This window comes from Salmo trutta, chromosome 18, assembly GCF_901001165.1.
Source record: "Salmo trutta chromosome 18, fSalTru1.1, whole genome shotgun sequence".
NCBI lineage: Eukaryota > Metazoa > Chordata > Actinopteri > Salmoniformes > Salmonidae > Salmo > Salmo trutta.
In genome coordinates, this window is record NC_042974.1 from 42720658 (window position 1) to 42747656 (window position 26999).

Here is a 26999-nt window from a genome sequence, read left to right on the forward strand (position 1 = left end):
GTCCACATGCTGTTGGCAATACGCTCGGTGAAGCTGTTGCCGTAGATGGCCAGAGACTCCTGCTGATACCTGCAGAACTTTCCTATGGTAAACAGTCCTATGACTGGCTTGGGTGTGGGCCACCGTTCGTCCTCTGAGTCAGGATCATAGACAGGGCTCTCCCCAGGCTCATTAGGTTCCAGAACTGCCCTTCCTCCTGGTAATCCAGCTAGCCATACTCCTCCTCTTCATCGTACTCCTCTGCTTCTTCACTGAGAAAGAACAGGTGGGTTAAGATTTTGTGATGTTATTAGTCTGTTCCAGTCAAAAAGGCGAATGACACCTGATACATCCCAGTGCAACTAAACAAACCTCTTCAGAGAAGAAAACAACAATCCCTGAATACCAACACCTTTTCCAATTCTTCCAAAATTATACAGGCTCTCTTCCTATGTTATGAGAACACTCACTCATAAGGCTCGTTGTCATAGGTCTGCAGCTCTCTCAACAGCTCCTTCACCTGCTCCTGGTTCTTGTTGGTAATGAAGATCTTCTACATGGGCAGCTTGCCCATCATCTCTGCCAGTGCCCCTTCCTACTCTGCTAACCTGGCCTGCACCACCCCTGTCCCCGCCACCCCCTCCCATTCCTCTGCCTGAGGTGGGCCTGTGGTGAGAGAAAGAGATTCGTTTATTATTCAGCTTTATTCCACAGTTCAAAGGATAAGAGCTAATATCTAACTAATTATCTTAAGAGGAGTGCCGTATAAAACCCGACTGACTATTCAATAGCACAACGCATTGCCAGCCAACTATGTTATGTGGATTATGCGTCGACATACTACTTGCATTACTGTAGCACTAGGTTCTTTTGCAGTTGCTCATTTCACTTCCTAATCTGGATATCAGTTTTCAGTTCAGATGACATACAAGTAGAGCAGGTGGACATCATTTTTGCAAGGCACGGTGTTGGTGCCTTGAAAGTAGTAGGAACCGGCTAGCTAAATGTTACTTTATGGCTGACAAGGCGCACGTTTACATCGTGTTAAGTTCATAACACTTCTTGGGTTGTCGGCAAACTAGATAATTGACCAGAATGACCACTCAACAGTGCATTGTCACAGCCAGCTGGGACGGAGGATTGCTAGCCATTTGCCATAAAATAGATATCAGTAGGTCGGGAGGCACATTATTTTTTTCTGTATGTGCAAGAGGACAATTAGTAAATTATTTTGCTATTCAAAAAACAATTTACTGTCGCGAAAAATAATGCATAAGAGAAATGGATAACAGGTTATTTATCCAGAGACCAAGACAATTTACAACTTCACCGTCTTTCTCATTGGTTAATCAATCAGAGGTCAAAGTTTATTTTCCGGTAAAGGTTGTGTAGAGTTACCATGGTAATATAAAGTTTAGGAAGTGCATCGTAAGAACATCAGCTGGACCAGCACGAAAAACATTGAATAAGATATAGCTATAGTCATATTTGAACTAGCAACAAATCCGAAATGTATTGACTAGCTTGACAGCCAGCTAAAGTTATCTAAAAGCTCTAGCTATATTGAGTAAATTCAATTTGACGAAGCAATACTAAAATGTCAGGTGAGTAGCCAACGTTAGCCAGTTACCGTACTGTATAGCCAGCATAATACAGAAATAGCATAGCTAGCTACAACATAATGTCATTATTAAAGTGTTTTTCCTGCAGAGAAGAAAAAAGGAAAGGTCACAGAAAGCGAAGGTAGGCAGAGACCAGACTTGGACATCTCAAGATATCTGCTTTTTTTGGTGTGTAAATATTGTATGTTTGTGCTTAAGGCTAACTATTAGTCTTAAACTCCACTCACATATTTATTTTCAGAGGAAGGGAATTTGCAAGTATCCTACATTTTCCCAACTGGTGACAGATATGGTAAGTGCTCATATTGACACAGTAACATGAAATGAATGATTATAACTGTTATAACTAGCTGCATTACTGTGGTCATCACCAGAAGGAGAGTGCTGCAGGTCCATAGAGGGAGTCGTGGTGAGGAGTGGTATGGGCAAACACACCTCAGCCAGTGGTGTCACCTACACTGGAGAGTGGCATGATGACAAGGTATGTGTGTGCGAGTGCATGGCTGGGTGTAGGCCTATGTTAGGACAGAATTGATAGGGATTGGTATTTGGATTAGAGGGTCATAGTTTTTGTGATGTCTGCTGTGAGTGACCAGTGCTCCCTCTATTCCAGATGAATGGCAGAGGGACTCTGGAGCATCCCTCTGGGGCCCTGTATGAAGGGGACTTCAAAGACAACATGTATCACGGCACAGGGACATACAGCTTCTCTGACGGGACCAAATACTGCGGCAGCTTCAGCAAGAACAGGTGAACCCATTTACTTTAGCGTGTTAACTTTTTCCTGTCATATTTTGATATAGGCTAGTGAATGTTAGGTGAATAATAGGCTAGGCCTATGGCTAGTGAATGTTAGGTGAATAATAGGCTAGGCCTATGGCTAGTGAATGTTAGGTGAATAATAGGCTAGGCCTATGGCTAGTGAATGATGGCTCTATTGTTTTTTTGTTTTTTTTATAGGTTGGAGGGTGACGGGGAGTTCACCGACTCTCAGGGACTTGTTTGGATTGGAGGCTTCCACAACAAGGCAGCTCCTGGTTTGAAACTTAAACTCAACATGTAACCCATGACATAATGTGAAATAACATAACTCTAATTTGTCTTACATTTATGAGCATTTATTGAATATAGATAAAAAATATATTCAAAAGAACGAAATTAGACTCCAGTAAGAGATTTTAAAGGCACCAAATGAAACGAAACATACAATGTCCTTGTTCTTCCCATAAAACTCCTGCAGTGACACCTGGTCTCTTCTACCTGTAGGAAAGACTTTGAAGTAGTCAGCGTATGACAGTGTGGTGAACACACCTCATGGCACTATGCAATGAATGAGTGATTGCTTTGAGTCACACAGCCAAGAGTCCTCTTTGGAGGTGCTGAAACACAGTTTGTGGCTGTGTAAGCCTCAGTTAACCAACAGTGTTAGGCTAAAACTATTTATACTACAGTTTATTTGGCATCTTGTAACTCTTCATGAACAACATACAAATCTAGATCGGTGGAGGAATCCATCAATGTTCTGTTTCTTGAACGCCAACAAGAATGTCTCTTTACTCCCACTGATGTCACTATAATGTGTGTGTGGTATAATTTATATAGTTCTTATGCTTAATGTGTGCATCTGGTGTTAACTTTGTTCAACAAATTCAGTTGTGATGAATTCCTCAATAAGATGTGTGGTGGTTATGTCCATAAGTGTCTTCAGTAAATCATCAAACATCTGCTGAGAGCATAGAAAAGGAAACAGAGTTCTTTCGTAGTTGCGTATTTTGAGTAATGTCTTTTACATTTTACTTTTTTTACCCCTCTGACTAAACAAGCAGAGGTCAGTGCATCGCTTGGCCTTGTCCATTTGTCGTTCACAGATGTTGGTCCTTCCCCCTCCAACCCCAAGCTAGCCTGGAGTGCTTTGGTCTTGATATGGGTGCAGGGGGTGGTTTGTATGGTGGGAGGTAGCATGGCGCATGTACTGCATCACCCATCCAGCGTATCAGATCGGTGGAGAATATTCCCATACGCTTATTAGGGTAGTACAGCACTCCACAAAGAATCAGAACATTGTTCACAGGAAGGCCTTGATTTGTGGGAATAGTCTGCTCTTCATTGAAACACACATCCTTTTGTTGAGCATCTGAACTAGCTTTTCATCCCCGGTGGACTTGTGCTGCAGCCTTCCAAGCACAAGGCCAGAACTTGTGACACTGGTAATAAGGCTATGCTACATAAGGAGAGGCAACACACACACAACTTCCTGTTTTCTTGGAAGACCGCAAGCTGTGGAAGGAGTGATCAGAGTTCTGAGATTTGAGAAACTGTGCCCGCTGGCATCAAAAGGCCCGTAGTCCTCTCCTGCAGTCAATGACCAAAAGTGGTGTTATTAATATTTTTTTGTAATTACATAATTAATAAAAAAAAAAAAAATTAAACTGGCGGAAATCCTGTGTTTCTATGTCAAACAGTTTTGTTATATTTCAATCTTCTCTGATGTAAATAAAGTTTAATATTGGGATGCAAACTCCCAATTGAATACATTTCAACTCTATATCTGAAGCGGAACAGGTGTCTTTAAAAAACATTTTTTTAAATATAAGTCCATAATCATGTATGTGAGGTGCGTCAATTTGTTTAAGACAGGCTCCCGAGTGGCGCAGTGGTCTAAAGCACTGCATCTCAGAGGCGTCACTACAGACCCTGGTTTGATTCCACGCTGTATCACATCCGGACGTGATTGGGAGTCCCATAGGGCGGTGCACAATTTGCCCAGCATCGTCCGGGTTTAGCCGGGGTAGGCCGTCATTTTAAATAAGAATGTGTTCTTAACTGACTTAATATCTATTTTTTTTTAAACTACCAAGAATCCCTGTGACCCTGATTTAGCCTACTGCAGTAAAAGGCTAATCACACTGATTCACACAACGCTGACAGAATAATTTGTACAGTACTTTTCATTATACAGAATCTCAATTTAAAAAATAAACAAGAAAAATGGACACAACTAGACAGGGAAACTGACACAGCTGACGCTACAAGGGACAAGGAGCACAGCTATCAACAAGCCTTTCTAAAGAGAAAGGGGCTGAAAGCCTGATTTCCCCAAGGAGCTGAACTTGGTCCTGGGGGTGTGGAGGAGCAGAATGCCATCACAATATACAGTATAAACATTAACCCTACTAGAGTCTGATACCAATAACACACTCATTCATAGATACCCACACAGTTAAAAAAAAAACATTGTGGAAATGTGAATCCTTGTGTGTATCAGTGAATCCAAAACACATACCCACTATACAGTAGAAACACTGCACAAACATGCTGATGTAAAAATATACTACAGCATTATGTGCAGTAAGCCTACTTAATTGTGTGCATAACACACAACACACTGAAGCACATCATACATCACTGTTTCTAACAGTAATATACAGACACACAGTCATCAAGTAAACTTGGCCAAATACTGTATGGAATCACATAGAAAATGTACAATGACTAAAATAGCGTCATATCCTGACTACCTTTTGCATGTCACCCGCCTGAGCAGACCAAATCCTGTGTCACAGTTCTGTTTTATCTTTTCTATGAAATTGGGCATTCATGTTAAGGGGGAATCAAATCAGCTGTCCAATTGTCTCCTCATGAAGGAGTGTCAAAAGCCCTCAAGCTCTACCCCTCTCTTCCATCTCTCTCTCCCTCTGTCTCTCCTCTCCCACCATCATTCCACTTACTGTACACAAGGGCCCTTTTTGTGTGGAGGATCATCAGACTCACATGATTTAGAGCGAGGGTTCGCAGGACAGTGTTCAGAGGAGGACAGAACAGAGGAGTGCCTTGAACGCTAAAACTACACAACCCAGTTTGTGGTCTAGGTAGGTGGGCACGGGAACCATGGAAAACAGCAAGACGGAAGGTACATTCTGGTTCTATAATCAAGATGTCACCTTGACTACAGGTATCACCAATATGGTTTTGGTTGATGGTTTTGTGTTTTTACGATTTGTTGGTAGTCACATGGTTTATAGAGATGCTACAGTAAAGAAAAATACTTTTATTGTTGCTGTGGAATATCTTTGGTGTGCTGTGAGTAACAGATTTTTTTATGTGTTTGAACTGGTTACATGGACAAATATGCTTTTTATGAAACCTGTTGTTGATGGACAGTTATTGGAAAGATATTGAAACAAAGTTGGTATGCTTGAACTTCTCATTCAATGTTTTTCGGCATTACATGACTATCTGACTAGCCAATGTCTTAAGAACTGGTTAAGTGGCAAAACTCTGATGTATGATACAACCATTGGAAGACTTCAAATTTGGTCCAAATTGGTTGTCTTGAATTTTCTTTTACATTGTTCTTTTTTTCAGGACATTTGCTATACATGTATTCCTGTTTAGAATATGTAATTCCAGCACAAGCTCAAATGCATAATGTATGATTAGCAGACATTTAAAATGACCTTTAAATGCTGCTCGCTGTTTGGACATTTGGCATTTGAACAGAAACAGATTCAGTTCAGTAGGGTATTTCCATTATGGTACAAGTGTTTGATTGTTTGATGACACAAGCCCTGTCTACCTTAACATTACATGTAGAATTTCAGTGTTTGGGTAACTTGTAAGGGTTTACTCTTACATTATTTACTGTGCATAGGCTGCATAATGAGACGTTGTGTTGGACATCCCACATGACTATATGATTTGTCTTTATCATAGTCTATTTTGTTCTGTATCTCCAAATAATGGTTTGTGTATAATTGGGAGCTGTATCTGAGTAACTGAGGATTTTCTCCATAGTGATGTGTGAGTGACAGGGAGCTACAGTAAATCCATATTGATGTGTGATTAACTGATGGCCTTGACTTCTAGAACAAAACCAGGAAATGGAGGAGGCCAACCTAGAGATTGCTCAGGTAACCAGCTCTATAGTCAGTCCCTTTGCAAGAGACACCGCTGCCTATGTGCAGTTTGATCAACACTGCCAGAGAAATGGAAATAGCCTCGGCTACGGCCTGTCTCTAATCTTATTATATGTAAATGCATGTCAATGCACTATGTTCTAACAAAATGCTACAGATATGTAAAATATCGTAACAGTACTGGACAAGGTACAATATAATACATAGACGTTGTTGCACTGCTGTAAGCTACTGTATGTGTTGTGTATGTACTGTACTGTTATGCACTCTAAAGTAGTGAGCAGAGGCAGGGTATTGCACAGCAACACAGAGATAACATCTGTACATCTGTAAAGAAGGGCAGCTGCCCTAATGAATCTGCAGCCTGATGGCTTTCACATGACCGTATCCACAGAGTAGAGGAGTGAAGAGAAAATGACTGGGGCTGGCAGCAGTCTGAACCCCTGTCTGTTCACATGAGCTGATTCACTTATCTCTGCAGACTAAATTCAATAAGCCAACATCCTAAGAACGGCAGCCACACCAAAGGAGAGGAAAAAAGGAATCCCTGCTGGCATATAACAGAAGGGGGAAAAAAAGAAATTGGGACACTCCAAACGACAACAACAGTGAAAAAGATAACGAGGATAATGTGACTCAGTGGAGAGCGTTGTAGGAAACAAACCCTGTGGCAAAATTAGCTGTGACCTAGCTGACCTCTGACACGCTCTTAGAAAAAGGCTTTTTGGGCTGTCCCCATACGAGAACCCTCTAGAGCGTTGGGCCAGTAACCGAAAGATTGCTAGTTCTAATCCCTGAGCCGACAAGGTAAAAAACTGTCCATGTGCCCTTGAGCAAGGCACTTAACCCTATTTGCTCCTGGGTCGCTGTTGATCATTTCAGACCCTGGCCGTGACTCCACTCTCTGAGGGTGTCTCAGAGAAAAATATATTTCCAATTCACGCATGCATATTAATACACACTTGTACATGTGTAAAGTAGGACAAATATAAGCACCCACAAAATTATTCTTGTTTTTTATTTAATTAATGTTTTTTATTTAAATTTTATTTCACCTTTATTTAACCAGGTAGGCTAGTTGAGAACAAGTTCTCATTTACAACTGTGACCTGTCCAAGATAAAGCAAAGCAGTGCAACACAAATAACAACACAGAGTTACACATGGAATAAACAAACGTACAGTCAATAATACAATTGAAATGGGTCTATATACAATGTGTGCAAATGAGGTACTGAGGTGATTAAAACAGCTAAGTAATTTATTCACCCCCACACGTGGAACCAACGTAGCATTTCACAGTTATGTTCTGGACATTTTGGAGCCATTAGCAATGTCACAAACAATCATATCACTGTAGTAACGGTTGTTACATCCTGACTGCTAACCTCTGACCTGGTGCTCCAGCTGCAGTCCTTGGTGGCAGAGCTGCGTACGTTGCTGCAGGGGGTGTTACAGGACATGGCTGCGCTGCAGCAGAGGGACAGCAGTCTGGAGGAGAGGGCTCAGGCACACCAGAGAGACCTGGATGACAGGATCATGGGAATCAGGAACTCCCTCAACACGTTTAAGGTACCGCACTCCCCACATGACTTGACGGAACCTCACTGATATCTGAAACCAAATATTTGCCTGTTTGTCATTCTGCTCATACCATACAAGTGGACTACAGTAAAACCAGTAACAGTTTCTAGCAATTCAAGCAGGATGCTTAACACAAAAAAAGTATTGCAGTATGTAGCTATCTGATACATGTACCATGTATTGTGAATGTAGCTAGATATCGTAGTGATGTGATTGTGCTATATACAGTGGCCAGTTTATTAGGTACACCCATTTACTACCGGGTCAGACCCCCCTTTGCCTCCAGAACAACCTGAATTCTCTGGGGCATGGAAATATTGCTCAATTGGTATCAAGAGACCTAACGTGTGCCAGGAAAACATTCCCCACACCATTACACCACCGCCACCAGCCTGTGCCATTGACACCAGGCAGGATGGGGCCATGGACTCATGCTGCTTACGCCAAATCCTGAATCTACCATCAGCATGATGCCACAGGAACCAGGATTTGTCAGACCAGACAATGTTTTTCCACTCTTCAATTATCCAATGTTGGTGATCGCTTGCCCACTGGAGCCACTTCTTCTGGTTTTAGCTGATAGGAGTGGAACCCGGTGTTGTCATCTGTTGAAATAGCCCATCCGTGACAATGATCGACGAGTTGTGCATTTCGAGATGCCGTACTGCGCATCACTTGCATGATTCTTGCCATTCCCCTTTGACCTCTATCATCAACGAGCTGTTTTCGCTCACAGGACTGCATCTGACTGGATGTTTTTTGTTTGGCCGCGCCATTCTTGGTAAACCCTAGATACTGTCGTGCATGAAAAGCCCAGGAGTCCGGCCATTTCTGAGATACTGAAACCGGCACCGACATTCATACCACGCTCAAAGTCGCTTAGTTCACTCGTTTTGCCCATTCTAATATTCAATTGAACAGTGACTAAATGCCTTGATGCCTGTCTGCCTGCTTTATATTGCAAGCCAAAGCCATGTGACTCACTGTCTGTAGGAGCGAAACCATTTTCGTGAACGGGGTGGTGTACCTATTAAACTGGTCACTGAGTGTATGTCCTGGTTGTGTTTAGGAGGACCTGAGCAGTGGTCTAACCCAGATCAAAGAGATTAGCAGCAGACAGAAAGAGCTACAGGAAGGCCTGGAGTTCCTCCAATCAGAGACCGGCAGAGAGATCCGGCCCGTTCAACAGAGGTCTGTGACACACACACGTTTCATGCACAGACATTCACACACATACTTTCATCGCCTGAAATTAACTCACCATTCCCCTTGGTTTTGTCAGAAAAAGCTCCAAAGGGGACTGCCATGGGGAGGGCCATGAGTGTCTCTCCAACCAGACAGAGCATAACGTCATCCAACATTACTTTGCCAGCCTGCCCAGCATCTCTCCACACAGGAGCATAGCCTCGACACAGAGTGAGTTATGCCTCTGAGGGACAGACAGAGTCCACTCATAGCAGATCCTGTATGTGTGTCATCGATGTACTGACTAGCTGGTCCTTACCCATTGGGCACAGACGTCAATTCAAAGTTTATTCCACATTGGTTCAACGTCATTTCATTGAAATGACTTGGAAAACATTGCTTCAACCAGTGTGTACCCAGTGGGTTAGGGTTAGCCATTGAACGTACTTGCTTTAGCTGAATCAAATACCTGGCGGCTGTATAGGGATGTTTACAGCACATGAAATCAATCAGAGACAGCGGAATCGCATTGACAATGCTTGTGTTTTCTCCCTGTGTATGTACTGTGTGTGGTGCAGCCTCTAACTCAGAGCAGGAGGCAGCAAGTGGCCTGCCCCAGAGAGTTCAGTCTAAGTCTCCAGTGTGGACAGAATCGAAAGAGAGCCGGGACGACACGGATGCACAGAGTGCCTCAGAAAACAGTGAGGCACATCACCACTGACGTTACCCGGATCAGTGACCTATTCCCTTGTTACATTACAGAGCCCTACATTAAATGATGTTGTAGTTAATAGACTTATTCCCATTTAATAGGTCACAGCTGTGTAAAAAGCACACTGATTTTATTAACCTTCATTTCCAGTGGTGGCCAGAGAACAACAATTCAAACAATGTGAGCAACACATTCAAGAATGATCACTACAAAACTACAGTTACAACATTTCAAATAAATTACATTACATTCAAAAAGGGTAGTAGAAACTAATATATACAATCAATCAAAATATTTTATCAGAGCCCTAAATTCACCTTTTGGGACCCAAAAATCTAGTTTTAAAGTGGACTGAGGGGCATAGTAACCGAAAGCAGTCTTTCCTAACGCAGAGGAGATCAGTGGAACCTCTAGTACCAACCAGTCTTGAGAGCGAGTCTTATAGTTACTCGATTTCCAGTTTAGAAGTGAGGTGAGGTAGTATGGGAGTTTCTAGAGAAGTACTTTATATATGAATCATAGCCAATGTTGGGCCCTTCTGCTAGTCAGAGACACCCAGCCGACAGAACTACAGTATATACAGTTGAAGTCTGAAGTTTATATACACCTTAGCCAAATACATTTACTCTCAGTTTTTCACAATTCCTGACATTTAATCCTAGTAAACATTCCCTGTCATAGGTCAGTTAGGATCACCACTTTATTTTAAGAATGTGAAATGTCAGAATAATAGTAGAGAGAATAATTTATTTCAGCTTTTATTTCTTTCATCACATTCCCAGTAGGTCAGAAGTTTACATACACTCAATTAGTATTTGGTAGCATTGCCTTTAAATTGTTTAACTTGGGTCAAACATTTCGGGTAGCCTTCCACAAGCTTCCCACAATAAGTTGGGTGAATTTTGGCCCATTCCTCCTGACAGAGCTGGTGTAACTGAGTCAGGTTTGTAGGCCTCCTTGCACATGCTTTTTCCGTTCTGCCCACACATTTTCTATAGGATTGAGGTCAGGGCTTTGTGACGGTCACTCCAATACCTTGACTTTGTTGTCCTTAAGCCATTTTGTCACAACTTTGGAAGAATGCTTGGGGTCATTGTCCATTTGGAAGACCCATTTGTGACCAAGCTTTAACTTCCTGACTGATGTCTTGAGATGTTGCTTCAATATATCCACATCATTTTCCTGCCTCATAATGCCATCTATTTTGTGAAGTGCACCAGTCCCTCCTACAGCAAAGCACCCCCACAACATGATGAAACCACCACCGTGCTTCACGATTGGGATGGTGTTCTTCGGCTTGCAAGCCTCCCCCTTTATCCTCCAAACATCACGATGGTCATTATGGCCAAACAGTTCTATTTTTGTTTCATCAGACCAGAGGACATTTCTCCAAAAAGTACGATCTTTGTCCCCATGTGCAGCTGCAAACCATAGTCTGGCTTTTTTATGGCGGTTTTGGAGCAGGGGCTTCTTCCTTGCTGAGCGGCCTTTCGGGTTATGTCAATATAGGACTCGTTTTACTTTGGATATAGATACTTTTGTACCTATTTCCTCCAGCATCTTCACAAGGTCCTTTGCTGTTGTTCTGGGATTGATTTGCACTTTTCGCACCAAAGTACGTTAATCTCTAGGAGACAGAACGCGTCTCCTTCCTGAGCGGTATGATGGCTGCATGGTCCCATGGTGTTTATACTTGCGTACTATTGTTTGTACAGATGAACGTGGTACCTTCAGGCATTTGGAAATTGCTCCCAAGGATGAACCAGACTTGTGGAGGTCCACAAAAGTTTTTCTGAGGTCTTGGCTGATTTCTTTTGATTTTCCCATGATGTCAAGCAAAGAGGCACTGAGTTTGAAGGTAGGCCTTGAAATACATCCACAGCTACACCTCCAATTGACTCAAATGATGTCAATTAGCCTATCAGAAGCTTCTAGAGCCATGACATCATTTTCTGGAATTTTCCAAGCTGTTTAAAGGCACAGTCAACTTAGTGCATGTACCCTTCTGACCCACTGGAATTGTGATCAAATCAAATCAAGTTTATTTGTCACATGTGCCGAATACAACAGACCTTACAGTGAAATGCTTACTTACAGGCTCTAACCAACAGTGCAAAAAATGTATTAGGTGAACAATAGGTAAGTAAAGAAATAAAAACAATAGTAAAAAGACAATGAAAAATAACAGTAGCGAGGCTTTACTGTATACAGACACCGGTTAGTCGGGCTGATTGAGGTAGTATGTACATGTAGATATGGTTAAAGTGACTATGCATATATGATGAACAGAGAGTAGCAGTAGCATAAAAGAGGGGTTGGCGGGTGGTAGGTGGCGGGACACGATGCAGATAGTCCGGTTAGCCAAAGTGCGGGAGTATTGGTTGGTCGGCCCAATTGAGGTAGTATGTACATGAATGTATAGTTAAAGTGACTATGCATATATGATAAACAGAGAGTAGCAGCAGTGTAAAAGAGGGGTTGGGGGGGGGGCACACAATGCAAATAGTCCGGGTAGCCAGTTGATTACCTGTTCAGGAGTCTTATGGCTTGGGGGTAAAAACTGTTGAGAAGCCTTTTTGTCCTAGACTTGGCACTCCGGTACCGCTTGCCATGCGGTAGTGGAGAGAACAGTCTTTGACTGTGGTGGCTGGGGTCTTTGACAATTTTTAGGGCCTTCCTCTGACACCGCCTGGTATAGAGGTCCTGGATGGCAGGCAGCTTAGCCCCAGTGATGTACTGGGCCATACGCACTACCCTCTGCCTTGCGGTCAGAGGCTGAGCAATTGCCGTACCAGGCAGTGATGCAACCAGTCAGGATGCTCTCAATGTTGCAGCTGTAGAACCTTTTGAGGATCTCAGGACCCATGCCAAATCTTTTTAGTTTCCTGAGGGGGAATAGGCTTTGTCATGCCCTCTTCACGACTGTCTTGGTGTGTTTGGACCATTCTAGTTTGTTGGTGATGTGGACACCAAGGAACTTGAAGCTCTCAACCTGCTCCACTACAGCCCCGTCAATGAGAATGGGGGCTTGCTCAGTCCTCCTTTTCCTGTAGTCCACAATCATCTCCTTAGTCTTGGTTACGTTGAGGGATAGGTTGTTATTCTGGCACCACACGGCCAGGTCTCTGACCTCCTCCCTATATGCTGTCTCGTTGTTGTCGGTGATCAGGCCTACCACTGTTGTGTCGTCTGCAAACTTAATGATGGTGTTGGAGTCGTGCCTGGCCATGCAGTCGTGGGTGAACAGGGAGTACAGGATGGGACTGAGCACGCACCCCTGGGGGTCTCCAGTGTTGAGGATCAGCATGGCAGATGTGTTGCTACCTACCCCTACCACCTGGGGGTGGCCCGTCAGGAAGTCCAGGATCCAGTTGCAGAGGGAGGTGTTTAGTCCCAGGATCCTTAGCTTAGTGATGAGCTTTGAGGGTACTATGGTGTTGAATGCAGAGCTGTAGTCAATGAATAGCATTCTCACATAGGTGTTCCTTTTGTCCAGGTGGGAAAGGGCAGTGTGGAGTGCAATAGAGATTCCATCATCTGTGGATTTGTTTGAGCGGTATGCAAATTGGAGTGGGTCTAGGGTTTCTGTGATAATGGTGTTGATGTGAGCCATGACCAGCCTTTCAAAGCACTTCATGGCTATGGACGTGAGGGCTAAGGGTCTGTGGTCATTTAGGCAGGTTGCCTTCGTGTTCTTGGGCACAGGGACTATGGTGGAAAATTACTTGTGTCACGCACAAAGTAGATGTCCTAACCGACTTGCCAAAACTATAGTTTGTTAAGTGTATGTAAACTTCCGACTTCAACTGGAAGTCAGTGTGTTGCTTCTTTTGCACTTTGTGTGTGTGTGTGTGTGTGTGTGTGTGTGTGTGTGTGTGTGTGTGTGTGTGTGTGTGTGTGTGTGTGTGTGTGTGTGTGTGTGTGTGTGTGTGTGTGTGTGTGTGTGTGTGTGTGTGTGTCAGATAAGAGGCAGATGGCTGCCCTGGAGCTGTTGGAGTCAGAGAGGGTGTATGTGTCATACCTGTCTCTCCTACTGAAAGCCAACATCACCTTCAACAGCACAGAGGACCTCCACACCAAAGACAAACGGTACTGTACCACATTTATGTGAGATGCAAAAGTATTCATCCCCTTTGGCGTTTTTCCTATTTTGTTTTTCCTATTTTGTTGCATTACAACCTGTAATTTACATTTTTATTTGGATTTCATGTAATGGACATACACAAAATAGTCCAAATTGGTGAAGTGAAATGAAAAAAAAAAAAAAAAAAATTCTAAAATAAATAAATGGGAAAGTGGTGCATGCATATGTATTCACCCCATTTGCTATGAAGCCCCTAAATAAGATCTGGTGCAACCAATTACCTTCAGAAGTCACATAATTCGTTAAATAAAGTCCACCTGTGTGCAATCTAAGTGTCACATGATGTCAGTATATATACACCTGTTCTGAAAGGCCCCAGAGTCTGCAACACCACTAAACAAGGGGCACCACCAAGCAAGCTGCACTATGAAGACCAAGGAGCTCTCCAAACAGGTCAGGAACAAAGTTGTGAAGAAGTACAGATCAGGGGTGGGTTATAAAAAAGTATCAGAAACTTTGAACATCACATGGAGCACCATTAAATCCATTATTAAAAAATAGAAAGAATATGGCACCACAACAAACCTGCCAAGAGAGGGCCACCCACTAAACCTCATGGAGCAGGCAAGGAGGGCATTAATCAGAGGCAACAAAGAGACCAAAGATAACCCTGAAGGAGCTGCAAAGCTCCACAGCGGAGATTGGAGTATCTGTCCATAGGAGCACTTTAAGCCGTACACTCCACAGACCTGGGCGTTACGGTAGAGAGGCCAGAAAAAAATAAGCAAACATGTTTGGTGTTTGCCAAAAGGCATGTGGGAGATTCCCCAAACATATGGAAGAAGGTACTCTGGTCAGATGAGACTGGCCATCAAGGAAAATGCTATGTCTGGCGCAAACCCAACACCTCTCATCACCCCGAGAACACCATCCCCACAGTGAAGCATGGTGGTGGCAGCATCATGCTGTGGGGATGCTTTTCATTGGCAGGGACTGGGAAACTGGTCAGAATTGAAGGAATAATGGATGGCTCTAAATACAGGGAAATTCTTGAGCGATAACTGTTTCCGTCTTCCAGAGATTTGAGACTGGGACAGAGGTTCACCTTCCAGCAGGTCAATTACCCAAAGCATACTGCTAAAGCAACATTCGAGTGGGTTAAGGGGAAACATTTAAATGTCTTAGAATGGCCTAGTCAAAACCCAGACCTCAATCCAATTGAGAATCTGTGGTATGACTTAAAGATTGCTGTACACCAGCGGAACCCATCCAACTTGAAGGAGCTGGAGCAGTTTTGCCCTGAAGAATTGGCAAAAATCCCAGTGACTAGATGTGCCAAGCTAATAGAGACATACCCCAAGAGACTTGCAGCTGTGACTGCTGCAAAAGTTGGCTCTACAAAGTATTGACTTTTGGGGGGTGAAGTTATGCACGCTCAAGTTTTCAGTTTTTTAATCTTATTTCTTGTTTGTTTCACAATAAAAAATATTTTGCATCTTCAAAGTGGTAGGCATGTTGTGTAAATCAAATTATAAACCCCCAATAATCCATTTTAATTCCAGGTTGTAAGGCAACAAAATAGGAAAAATGCCAAGGGGGGTGAATACTTTCGCAAGCCACTGTAGTAGCCACACTGTGACTGAACTGTTTTGTTATAGTTCACAGCAACAGAGCCACCAGACCACTATTACATAAATATAGGCTTCGTAGGAACCAATTAAATTAGGTTTGGACATTTGTCACAGTGGGCCAGTGCTTTAGGGTTCAGGGTTAGGGTTAAATAGTGCACTATGACTCATTGAAGCAGATTAAATTTTAACTGTTGTTCTCAACATTGACCTTGGTAGAACCCTTAGGTTCGGTTCATAAACAACGAAAGATAAATTACTGCTGCAAAATATAAAATACTGCTGTGAAACATGCAATTACTATCAGCATGCTATGACTGTTACTTACATGGCAATTACTATTACTAGCCTACTCCCACTATTATAACAACAACTTTACCTCAGTATTCTGTCTGCTAACACCATCATGTTTAAATGCATCTTCCAATTCCATCATTTCAATTCTGTCATCTCCTTTATCTCTGTCTGTAGTTATCTGTTTCCCTCTCTCTTTCATCCATCCAGTCTTCATATCTTTTCACATTTCTCCAGTTCTGTTTGAGCCTTCGTCAACCACTGTTCTGTACCTTCCTCCTCGCAGTGTAATGTGGTGTGATGTGTTTTATATCTATTTCCTTTGTCTCTCTCCAGGCCATTCCCCAGTTCTCTACGTTTCCTCATCCAGCATCACCTGGAGCTGCTTCACACCCTGCAGGAGAGGGTGCTCAAGTGCCAGTGGCAGGGCATCATGGGAGATGTATTCATGAGGCTCACCAGCAAAGAGGTATTCATTTTTCACAGGCACAAATGACCCATGAAGTCATGGAAAGGATCCTTCAGGGGTTTAATCCTGACCAGGTAAACTGACCTAGAGAAACTCAGGGCTCCACTCTAGTGATGGTGTCACAGTCTGGCTGCAAACTACATTACCCTTCACATACAGTATCCAGTCTATTAGGTGCTTATTGTATTAGGACCAATGTGATTTAAGTGGGTGGGACTGATTGAACAAGGGAAATTAATTGATTGGTGGCGTTAGCAGTTAGGGGCCCCAGAGGAGACTGTCGAGGGGAAAGGCTGTGACTCAGACCTGGCACTAGGATAACGTGACTAAGGGGGGCAGTTGAAATTGGTGAGGCGGCACAATTTTGGGGGGTTCTTGCATTGGAATTATACTGAATTCTGCTTATATCACACTATAACACACGAAACAAAGTTCAAATGCCAAGACCCCGAGACTATTGATTGAGTGCTTGAGTGGCAGGTTTGACGCTTAATCTGTAGCCTATCTCCCCTGCACTGTATCAGCACAATGGACAGCGCCTTACACACTAAAGCACGTGTCAAACTCATTCCACGGAGGGCCGAGCATCTGCGGGTTTTTGCTTCACTCTTGTAATTGATTTATGAATTAAGGTCAATAATTAGTAAGGGACGCCTCTCAACGGTTGTCTAGGTTTAAATTGAAAGGAAAAACGAAACCCCTGCAGACACTCGGCCCTCCGAGGAATGAGTTTGACACCACTGCACTCAAGCAAGGACATATTGGTAATGAATATAGGCTACAAGATAGATAGGACAATTCACCTATTACAAACAGCATATTTGAATGCAGCTGTACACACGGCTGTCTTACCAAAATAATGAAAACTAAATACTGAAAGTATTGGCCTAGTCATTTATGCATAAAAACTAAAATACTGAATAGAAGTTTGCCTTAGAATACTGACAACTGCGAATGCGAACTGAACAAAACAGTGGTGCCAAGTAGTAGGCCTAGTAAACAAAATATCAGATCGAAAAGGCATGACACAATATATATTTAGGCTAGTTACATTAACAGTAAACAAACATAGTAAACAAAAGGTGAATGGAGATCCAAATAACCAAAACATAGCCTACAGCTTACTACAGTGAGATGCAGCCTGGCTTGACAAACAAATAGGCCTACAGGCCCGCTTGAAACATGGAAAACCATCTCGCTCTTGAGTACAGCAACACATTGTGATATGGCACAATACACTTCTGTAATTCAAATTTGACCCAAGTAATCAATTAAGCAATGCTAGCCTACCATAAGCATGTTTCCAATACATACAGTTCCATTTACAACCATGAAAACCAATAGGCTACCAAGAAATCCATAATAGAATGTATCTATTTCTATGATGAAACATACTGATATGTAGCAATACCCAGGGGCGTCATTCAGCAGTAACCAAGTATTCCAGACCTCTCAAGGGTGGCAGGTAGCCTAGCGGTCAAGATTCTTGTGCCAGCAACCAAAAGGTCACTGGTTCGAATCCCTGAGCTGGCAGGGTGGAGAAATATGCAGTTCTGCTACGTGTTTCTATGTTTTGTAGTGAGGAAGAAAAGTGTTTCCAATGACATCATCAACCAATAAGTAGGCAATTGGTAGGCAATAATGGGTTAAAATCACACAATGCACACCAATGATGTCATTGGAAACACTTATCTTCCTCTATATTTTTACTACAAAACACAGAAACATACAATCTTCACATATATTGATGTTGGGGTCATGCTGGAGATGATGAATATGAAGTTGAAATATATATATTTTTTAAGTCCCTTTAACCCCCAACAACTGGCATCCGATGACGTTTAAGAGGGGTTGGGTTAAATGCGGAAGACACATTTAGGTTGAATGCATTCAGTTGTGCAACTGACTGGGTATCCCCTTTCCCTTTCCTATGAACCAGTTGCTCTTAAATGAATGTCTTTGGACAGAAAACCTGCGGAAGGGTAGGATTCTAGGCTAACCTGGGCTGGCTTCTCTGTTCCAAGATCGTCAGGAACAGTCAGAGGTGGAAGGGGCTGTGGAGCCATTATCCTGGCGGTGCTTGTGGAAGGGTGGGTAGGCTCTGCAGGCGGAGCTAGCTGATGCTCGGTAGCATCATCGCTGCTGAGCTTGGCGGCGGCCTTGGTGGTTTGATGCTGCTGCTGCTCATTGCTCTCTTTCTCCTTCTCCTTTGTTTGTGTACTTTGGCAAAGCCAATTTCTGATATCCATTGTGGCAGATTAGCTGTTTTGGCTAATAACACTAATACTTTTTACAGCTAACTAGGTAAGAAGCAAACTAAACTCTGTTGTGGTGGGGCTTGAGGCAGAGATAAGTGAAGCAGTTTCAACTGTAAACTTTACCCCGCCCTTATAAATCGAAATCAAATATTACAGGCGGAGGTATCACGTTTTTCACTTAGCCTACCTCAGATGAGAAGTGTTTTTTCCCGCTTTTTATGGGAACCCAAAGGAGTCATACCTACCTTCATTTAATAATTTGTACTTTTTTTGCCATTTTAATGTAGGGACATAAAACTAAAATCCCATCGTGGAACCCATCGTGCCCGCTGTGACACAGTGCATCTCCTCACCAATTACACCATCACATGTGGAGTCCTTAAAATGAATCACAAGATCACATCTGACACTCAGGAGAGAAGTGGGGATTGGGGAGAGAGGATAGATTTTGTCTCTGGCTATGTTCCAGATAATTTTTCTGTCTGTCTACACTGGACTATGACCCTATCTACTGAGTTTCAATGACTGTGTGTCTGTCTGTCTGTCTGTCTGTCTGTCTGTCTGTCTGTCTGTCTGTCTGTCTGTCTGTCTGTCTGTCTGTCTGTCTGTCTGTCTGTCTTTCTTTCTTTCTTTCTAATTCTCCATCTTGTCTGTCTTCAACAGAGTGATTTCCTGGACTTCTACGTGTCGTATCTGAAGGAGCTGCCTGAATGTCTGTCTGTGGTCAACATGTTGACCACCACCTCACTAAAAGCAGCCGGCTTGTTTGAGGTAAACAAAGAACGCTGAACAACCAGACAGTATTGACCGCAATCATGGCCATGGGAAGATGTTTTGGGTTGGGGGTGTTTTAGGTTGGGTTACTCCGCTCATACAGGAGTAATAAAGGCCTAGTACTTTTATTTGTATTTATTTTATATGCAGCACCCTCAGTACACCCCTATGTCCACAATCACTGCATAGAGCTACCCACAGAGAAGTACTCACAGTAGTGCAGTTATCCAGAAAGAAATGGTTATTTCAGAAAATCCTGTTACCATTGAGAATTATCGTTTAGTAAATCTCTTCGACATTTCGATGAACAAAGAGCACATGATAAGCATACCTGAGTGAAGTTTATTATGACTTAGTTTTTTTATGACATCTTATGCCCAGTCTTTATTACTCTGTAAACTTTTCATACAATTGATTTCACATGATTTCTGTGTAGACTTGTGCCAACTGACTGTCTCTTCCCTGATTAACTGTCTGATGTTCCAGGGTGACATCAACGGGGACGAGACAACACGCCCCTCTCTCCACACTCTGCTTCTCCAGCCAGTACAAAGGATCCCTGTGTACCTTCAGCTGCTGCAGGTCAGGCTCCATGACACTCACATCTGATACATACAGTACACCACCAACACAACATAGGTATTTAGAAAAGAGAGCCTTCACCATCATAGTATGTTATCTCTAATCAGAGTGGTGGTGACTGTATAAACTGTTCAGGTTAGTGCCAGGTTCACATCCCAGCTAGCACGTTTGATTCGTTGGAAGTTGTGGGAAGGTGTGTTTTTTCATATTGGTTATGGAACAAAGCTATACGTTTCCTGACCGGTAAAACTGAATGTTTTTTTCAACGTTCTGAGAACAGAAGTGAACATTTTGCCGTTCTGGTAATATAATTTTTTAGGTTGCAGGGAGGTTCTGAGAATGTTTCACTCCGGTTCCCTGAAGGTTTAGGTTTTATTAACACTCTGACAATGGAAATTATAGGTTATCTGAAGGTAATTAAATAACTTAAAACTTTCACTGAATGTATCAATAAGACTTTTAATAACACTGCTAGCTCATTTTGGGTTAACTTTTTTGAATGCCAAGCACAGATACAATAGGATACATGGAAATGAATTTGCTTAGGCATTAATCATGCAAACAGTTATTTTGTTATTGTGACCAGTGGTGGAAAAACTATCCAATTGTCATACTAGAGTAACAATAAAGATACCTGAACAAAAAATGACTCAAGTAAAATTGAAAGTCACCCAGTAAAATACTACTTGAGTAAAAGTCTAAAAGTATTAGGTTTTACATGTTCTTAAGTATCAAAAGTTAATGTAATTGCTAAAATATACTTAAGTATAGATTTTTTTTATGGATAGCACGGGCATACTCCAACACTCAGGCATAATTTACAAACAAAGAATTTGTGTTTAGTGATTCTGCCAGATCAGAGGCAGTAGAAATGACTAGGGATGTTCTCTTGATAATTGCATGAATTGGACCATTTTCCTGTCTCGCTAAGCATTCAAAATGTAACGAGTACTTTTGGGTGTCAGGGAAAATGTATGCAGTTAAAAGTACATTGTTTTCTTTTGGAATATAGTGAAGTAAAAGTAGTCAAAAATATAAATAGTAAAGTATAGATTCCTCACAAAACTACTTAAGTAGTACTTTAAAGTAGTTTTACTTTGTGACATGGCATCAGAAAGATTCAAACCTATGATCTTCTGTTCTCTATCCCTGGAATTAGTCCACTGAGCCACCAGGATGGAGCTAGCTGTTTTTTTCCACATACATAGCTGTTCATTTTAGTCTGTTCAACCAACCAGGAAACAAGCATTCATTAATATCAGGTTTCACCAATTAGTGGGTGCAGCCAACGCACCTGAACACACCTAACAAGATAGAGGATCGAGAGAGTTTTCCTGACCCTGAGAATGGAATGTGAATGTTTTTTAATAAAATTCGTAGAATTTTTTCTGAACGTTACTAAAGTTTTCTTCATGTTCTTAGACCAGAATGTACATGTTTTTAAATAACATTCTTAGAACATTTTCTGAACTTACAAACGTTTTCTTGTGGTTTTTCTGGAACATTTTCTTCATGTTCTGAGAATGGAATTTAGAGTTAATTGATGTCAATATGTAGATTTTTTTATTTTTTTTTACTGTCGCAGAATATTACCAAGAACGAACATAAAAGAGAACCATACATTCTCTGAACGTTGCTTAAGTTACAGCATTTGTTTTGGAACATTCACAGAATGTAGTAAACATATGACATTGAATAGAACCTAATGGGAACTTGTGTGGAATGTTCTGTGGAAGTACTGAAATTTCTACAGAATAACATAGTTTTGTTCGCGGAACTATTTGAGAACATTACCAATATCAAACCAGTTGGAGTACATTACTAGAACATGACCAGAAATTCAATTAGATGTAACCATGTTTGAACTTTTAGGAAACATTGTGTTAAAGTAATTAATTACCAAGAAAATTATGTTTTTTCCTTAAAAATGTTCTGAGAATGTTCAAAAGCCAAGCAACTATCCTGCACTATTTACAAAAAGTTGTGGGAAGGTTGTATGCAAAATAACCACACTCTCACCAAGCTTTAAGAAACATATGTTTCTCAGAACGTTATGTGCTAGCTGGGATAAGTCAATAGCATCCCTGTGTGGCCTGTTTTGGTTTCAGACCCTGTTGAAGCAGACGGATGCAGAGCACCCTGACTACTACCTGCTGCTGGTGTGTATCCAGCAGGTCAGAGCCTTCACCACCCAGTACGCCCACCTACTGCAGCACAACAAAGAGCTGCTCCTGCACAACCGCAAAGAGCTCAAGAGGTCAGCTTCTGATCCAGGCTCAGATTTGGTGTTTTGGTAAGATTGTGCAGATGGGGGGACAGGATTCAGATGGACTGGTCTGAGGACAATGAACTGTGATGATATGCCTTACAGACATTCTCCTGTGAATATGACCAAATAAAGAAGAACTCTTTGTGAGGCTAATGCCACGTTCACGTGCTACTAGGAAACTCTGAAATGCCCGACTTGCTAACTGGTTGAACGCGGCACATGTATAACTACAACTAGTTAGCAAGTCGAAAATGTCAGTTTCCTAGTTCCAACTATCATGTGAACGAAGCACAAATATAGTTCCTATCTTGTTCTTGTTGCAGGTCAACTATGAAGCAGTTCTTCAAAAATGTGGACTGTGGTAACGTTATGCAAGCCAATGAGATGGGCTCCCCTTACCCCACCAGCAATGCAATACTGTGAGTTATGTTCTGACTACACTCAGCCATTAATATTAGCAGTCAGTCATTAATGCATTTATTGATTAACTAACTCTCTGTCCCGCTGACAGCCTCTCCCTCTCCCCTTACAGAGAGCATGCCAACCAGGTGAAACGCAGCAAGCAGAGGCACCTGGAGCAGATCCAGTCTAGACGCTTCCAGGACTGGGAGAGCGAGGCCCACCACTCCGACTCCCCCATTCCATTTTTCTCCCCTGACACCAACCCTCGCCTCAAACCCCCAGGCCTGCAGAGTATCCCTGAGATGGGGTCATCAGAGCAGCTGCCCGGCAAACGGCTGGCCCCGGGCTCAGCCCTGTCTGATGCCCAAGGTGAGTTCCTTCGCCCTGGGGACCCTCCGGGCTTGGAGGGGCTGTATGAGGATGCGGACTCGTCCCTCCACAACGTGTCCCTGTTCGACCACTACTCCAGTGCTTCGTCCGACTCTAGTGTCGACATTGCCTTTGTGCGCTGCCCTAAGAGCCATCAGGCTGTTCGCGAGGTCTACAACAGCGGGGGCAGCCGGGGGAGCAGGTACAAGCAGCTGCCTGGCCGGGGTTGCGTGTCACCAGGCGAGGCCCAAATGATGCAAGCACACCACCGCCCCCTGCAGGCCGCTCAGCGTAAGAGCAAGTCCCTGAACGGGTTGCAGCTGGACAGCACTGTGAGTGGGGACAGTGGCCCCGGACATCTGTCTGACCACCTGAGGGGCCACGGGGCCCACCAACACGCCAAGCTGGAGAGGCAGTCCAGTAATAAATATCACCCACGCAGCAGCAAGGGCCAGAGCAGCAACAACAGCCCCATCAGCCCCCCGCAGCACAGAGCAGAGCCAGAGAGACAGATAGCAGCCACTGACAAGGAGCTGCATAACAACAACCACAACAAGGTGGGCATCAGGGAGTGGCTGGATGGAGCCCACAGTTAACAAGCAGTGGGGTTGAGTTTATGAGAAGCCTTAAGACGGTTGTTCATTTTCAGATGGAAAAGGGGTGGGTCAACCATAGAAATAAATGTGTGAGTACTATGCGCTGCTGGGAGGTGTGTGTGTGTGTCAGTTTGGGGGCTATATGTGACTAGTATGTACTAAGTGTGTGATATTGTTATAGCCCTCTGGGTGTCTTTATAACAAATATTCCTGCTTTACGTAGGACTCTGGGAGCCCACCCTGGGGGGAGGAGCCAAGATGGAAGGCTGTGGCGAATAACCACACCCCATTCAGTGAGAGGAGCCGGAAACAGGAGAAGGGAGGCTTCCGTAGCTCCTTCAAGAAGCTCTTCAAGAAAAAGTAAGATACACTGTATCTGCAGACCAAAATGTCACTTATCAGCAGCACTTTACACCACGATTCATTTGAAGCAGCTTAGAATAAACTATGTTTGTCAAATACATGATGGAATGACTCAAGTTTTTCAGACTATTATAGCGTTGCAGTAACCTCATATATACTGTGTCTTCTAGGTCGGGGGGAGGAGAGAAAGAGAAGACAGACAGCCAGAACTCCAGTGATCACGAGGCAGGCAAGACCCCAAGAGTCGCCCACCTAGGCATCGAACGTGGAACTGCCGTGTGAAAAGTGTGACTAGAGCGCCACCAGCAGAGAAACACATTGCTCTGAGAAAGGCTTCAAATAGGTGCCAGTGAAATTCTAGGGTATATAGACAGAGTGTACAAAGCATTAGGAACACCTGCTCTTTCCATGACAGACTGAGCAGGTGAAAGCTATGATCCCTTATTGATGTCACTTGATAAATCCACTTCAATCAGTGTAGATGAAGGGGAGGAGACAGGTTAAATAAGCATTTTTAAGCCTTGAGACAATTGAGACATGGATTGTGTATGTGTGCCATTCAGAGAGTGAATGGGCAAGACAAAAGATTTAAGTGCCTTTGAATGGAGTATGGTAGTAGGTGCCAGGCGCTGAACTGTAGCGCTGCTGGGTTTTTCACACCCAACAGTTTCCCATGTGTATCAAGAATGGTCCACCACCCAAAAGACATCCACTGTGGGAAGCATTGGAGTCAACATGGGCCAGCATCCCTATGGAATGCTTCCAACACCTTGTGGAGTCCATTCCCCGACAAATTAAATCTGTTTTGAGGTCAAAATGAATGTGTTCCTAATGTTTTGTACACTCAGTGTACAGTGCAATACAATCTATTTATATGTATATAAACCATGCTGGAAGACCATAAGACATTGACCTACTGTAAAAATGCTGTATAGGTTTATCTTTGAGTTAGTAATAGTTTCCAATTTGAAATCTCTTCAATATCCATGGAGAAAATATATTTTGCATACTCATTAACATAAAAGAAATGTGCCATCAAGAAAATCTCTATCCCCAAATCAAAATAGAATGTAAAGTGGAATTATTTTAGCAAAATGTGACAATAAAGACTATAAAATTAAACAAAATAAGAAGTCTGTTGTAATCAATATTTGGTATACCACGTCATAACCAAACAAGAATGTCTGAAAAATATCACACAAATTATACTGCTTGCTTAACAGTTCTTCCCTTTGAAAAATGTGCAACTTATCTACAAAGCTATCAAACTAGACAATGTGAAACTTATACAACATTTATTTTGCATTTCAATCAATATTTCTCTACGACAAACAGACACAAGTCTTCAGTTCCTTCTTTTAATGTGTTAACTTGTTACACATTTGAAACAAAATATAGGCAATTATACAGTATGTAAAACCAACAGATTTTTATTTTACACTATATACATATAATGTGCATTGCAATATGAAAATGGTGATGCGGCAGAAAGGAAGTTAGTTTGTTCATAATCATTACACATTTCTACCGTGTAAATTAAAACCAACATTAACCTTGTAGTGTTTTTACTTTTTCTCTCTACACAACTCGTTTCCTTTTGTTCAACACGAGGTAGAGACACCGCACTAATTTTGGCCATAAATCGAGAACACATTTTGGCATTACATAAAAAATGTAACATTCATATTCTTTTTACATCTTCACTGAGTCCAACAGTAAGGAATGTGTTTTGTCCATTTGACTATAGTGTATATGATCGATATTACCATTGAGAATTACATGATGAAACTGTGGTGATCAAAACAGTACCGCTGGAGTCCGTTTAAGTTTGACCTTTGACATTTCTCCCTCCACGGTCTCATTATAGTATTTCAGTAATGTTCAGTGAGTGTTCCATAATAATTCTACCTATGCTAATGCAACCCCTGTGTCACAGCTTGTGAGAACATATGTATGTATACTTAAAGTTTACACGCACATAGTTACATACGTCACTTTTTGTTTTTCAAATACCTTTTTGTGCAAATTTTAACACCAGTGATTCCACAGTATTAAAAAAAGCATACAACTTAGCTGGGAAGTAAGCCTGCAATTAAAACAGTTTGAAATGTTCATCTCATAGAGTTAGAAATGGAAGCTAAGAATGAAATGGTTGATCTCCCATTAGATATTTCTCAGAACTACAAAGGGAGATCCCACATTTGGGATGACGATGCGTGCAGAATGACAATACCAGTAAGTGGTACTTCCTTGTTGCTCAGACTTAGCCAAACCTCAGAGGGGTTAAAATCCTGTCCCTCGTCACATGATCAGAGAACAAGAAGTCATTTTTAGTGCTCAAACTGACCCCCTGAACCACCCCTTTAAATCTTGACAGTCTCCATACCGGTACAGAACACCTATCTACATGACCAGTCTTTAGTTTACAACCCCGGAGTAGCCAGGGTCCCTTTCTGCAAAAAAAATACTACATTTATATTTACAATTAAATAGAGGTCAATTAAGCACTTGTGTGGCATGGGCTAAGATGCTAGCAGTGGTGGCCACACTTCATTTTAAAATGAAATCATATAGAAGTCATCCAGTTCTTTGTTACATGCCACAATAAATATAGGTGTTAAAAGGAAGTAAGAGGCAAGTTGGAAGTGGACCCTTGAAGGATCGGTCTCCTGTGAAGCTAAAGCAGTAGTCTGTCTGTAGTGACTTGTGTTCCCAGGATGCTGTGTGGTGTGATCAGTAGCTGTTCTCGTGTCCAGCCAGGATGTAGAGGTTGCTGGCTGCTGTGGGGTTGTCTGTCGGCCTGCTTTCCAGCACCACCACTCTGAAACACAGGTTCAGTTCAGTATCACACTGTAAAAATGTATGTCCCAGAGGGGACTAGGAGGATTATGAATGTAAGCCTCACAAACAGAAA

At 42.5% G+C, this 26999-nt stretch overlaps 3 protein-coding genes across 14 annotated transcripts in view; 2 read left to right on the top strand and 1 right to left on the bottom strand.

Moving 5' to 3' along the window:
- Positions 1-568: 568 nt before the first annotated feature.
- On the top strand, positions 569-2874 carry morn2 (MORN repeat containing 2). 3 transcript variants are annotated; one of them, XM_029698658.1, is made up of 6 exons: positions 1322-1583; positions 1690-1722; positions 1843-1893; positions 1976-2082; positions 2215-2351; positions 2562-2874. In XM_029698658.1, exons 1-6 carry the CDS (start codon positions 1577-1579, stop codon positions 2662-2664), a joined length of 438 nt encoding a protein of 145 aa, XP_029554518.1. In that variant the 5' UTR covers positions 1322-1576; the 3' UTR covers positions 2665-2874. The 3 variants fall into 3 exon arrangements, with proteins under 3 accessions (XP_029554519.1, XP_029554518.1, XP_029554520.1); XM_029698660.1 differs by having other exon boundaries at positions 1333-1583; positions 1676-1722; XM_029698659.1 differs by lacking the exons at positions 1322-1583; positions 1690-1722 and adding an exon at positions 569-650.
- A 2414-nt stretch (positions 2875-5288) lies between these two features.
- Positions 5289-24399, top strand: LOC115153332 (rho guanine nucleotide exchange factor 33). 6 transcript variants are annotated; one of them, XM_029698664.1, is made up of 15 exons: positions 5289-5511; positions 6468-6511; positions 7924-8088; positions 9170-9291; positions 9383-9516; positions 9864-9986; positions 13960-14086; positions 16340-16472; positions 19394-19501; positions 19991-20086; positions 22195-22379; positions 22679-22774; positions 22867-23683; positions 23946-24082; positions 24256-24399. In XM_029698664.1, exons 1-15 carry the CDS (start codon positions 5490-5492, stop codon positions 24365-24367), a joined length of 2421 nt encoding a protein of 806 aa, XP_029554524.1. In that variant the 5' UTR covers positions 5289-5489; the 3' UTR covers positions 24368-24399. The 6 variants fall into 6 exon arrangements, with proteins under 6 accessions (XP_029554524.1, XP_029554521.1, XP_029554522.1 ...); XM_029698661.1 differs by having other exon boundaries at positions 5290-5553; XM_029698662.1 differs by having other exon boundaries at positions 5290-5553; positions 22888-23683.
- Positions 24400-25429: 1030 nt separating this feature from the next.
- LOC115153334 (mitogen-activated protein kinase kinase kinase kinase 3) overlaps positions 25430-26999 on the bottom strand; it is a 61497-nt gene continuing 59927 nt past the window's right edge. For all 5 annotated transcript variants that reach the window (XM_029698672.1, XM_029698671.1, XM_029698670.1 and 2 more), the window contains one exon: positions 25430-26906. In XM_029698672.1, the coding sequence (XP_029554532.1) occupies positions 26819-26906 (88 nt within the window). In that variant the 3' untranslated portion in view covers positions 25430-26818. The remainder of the gene's footprint in view (positions 26907-26999) is intronic.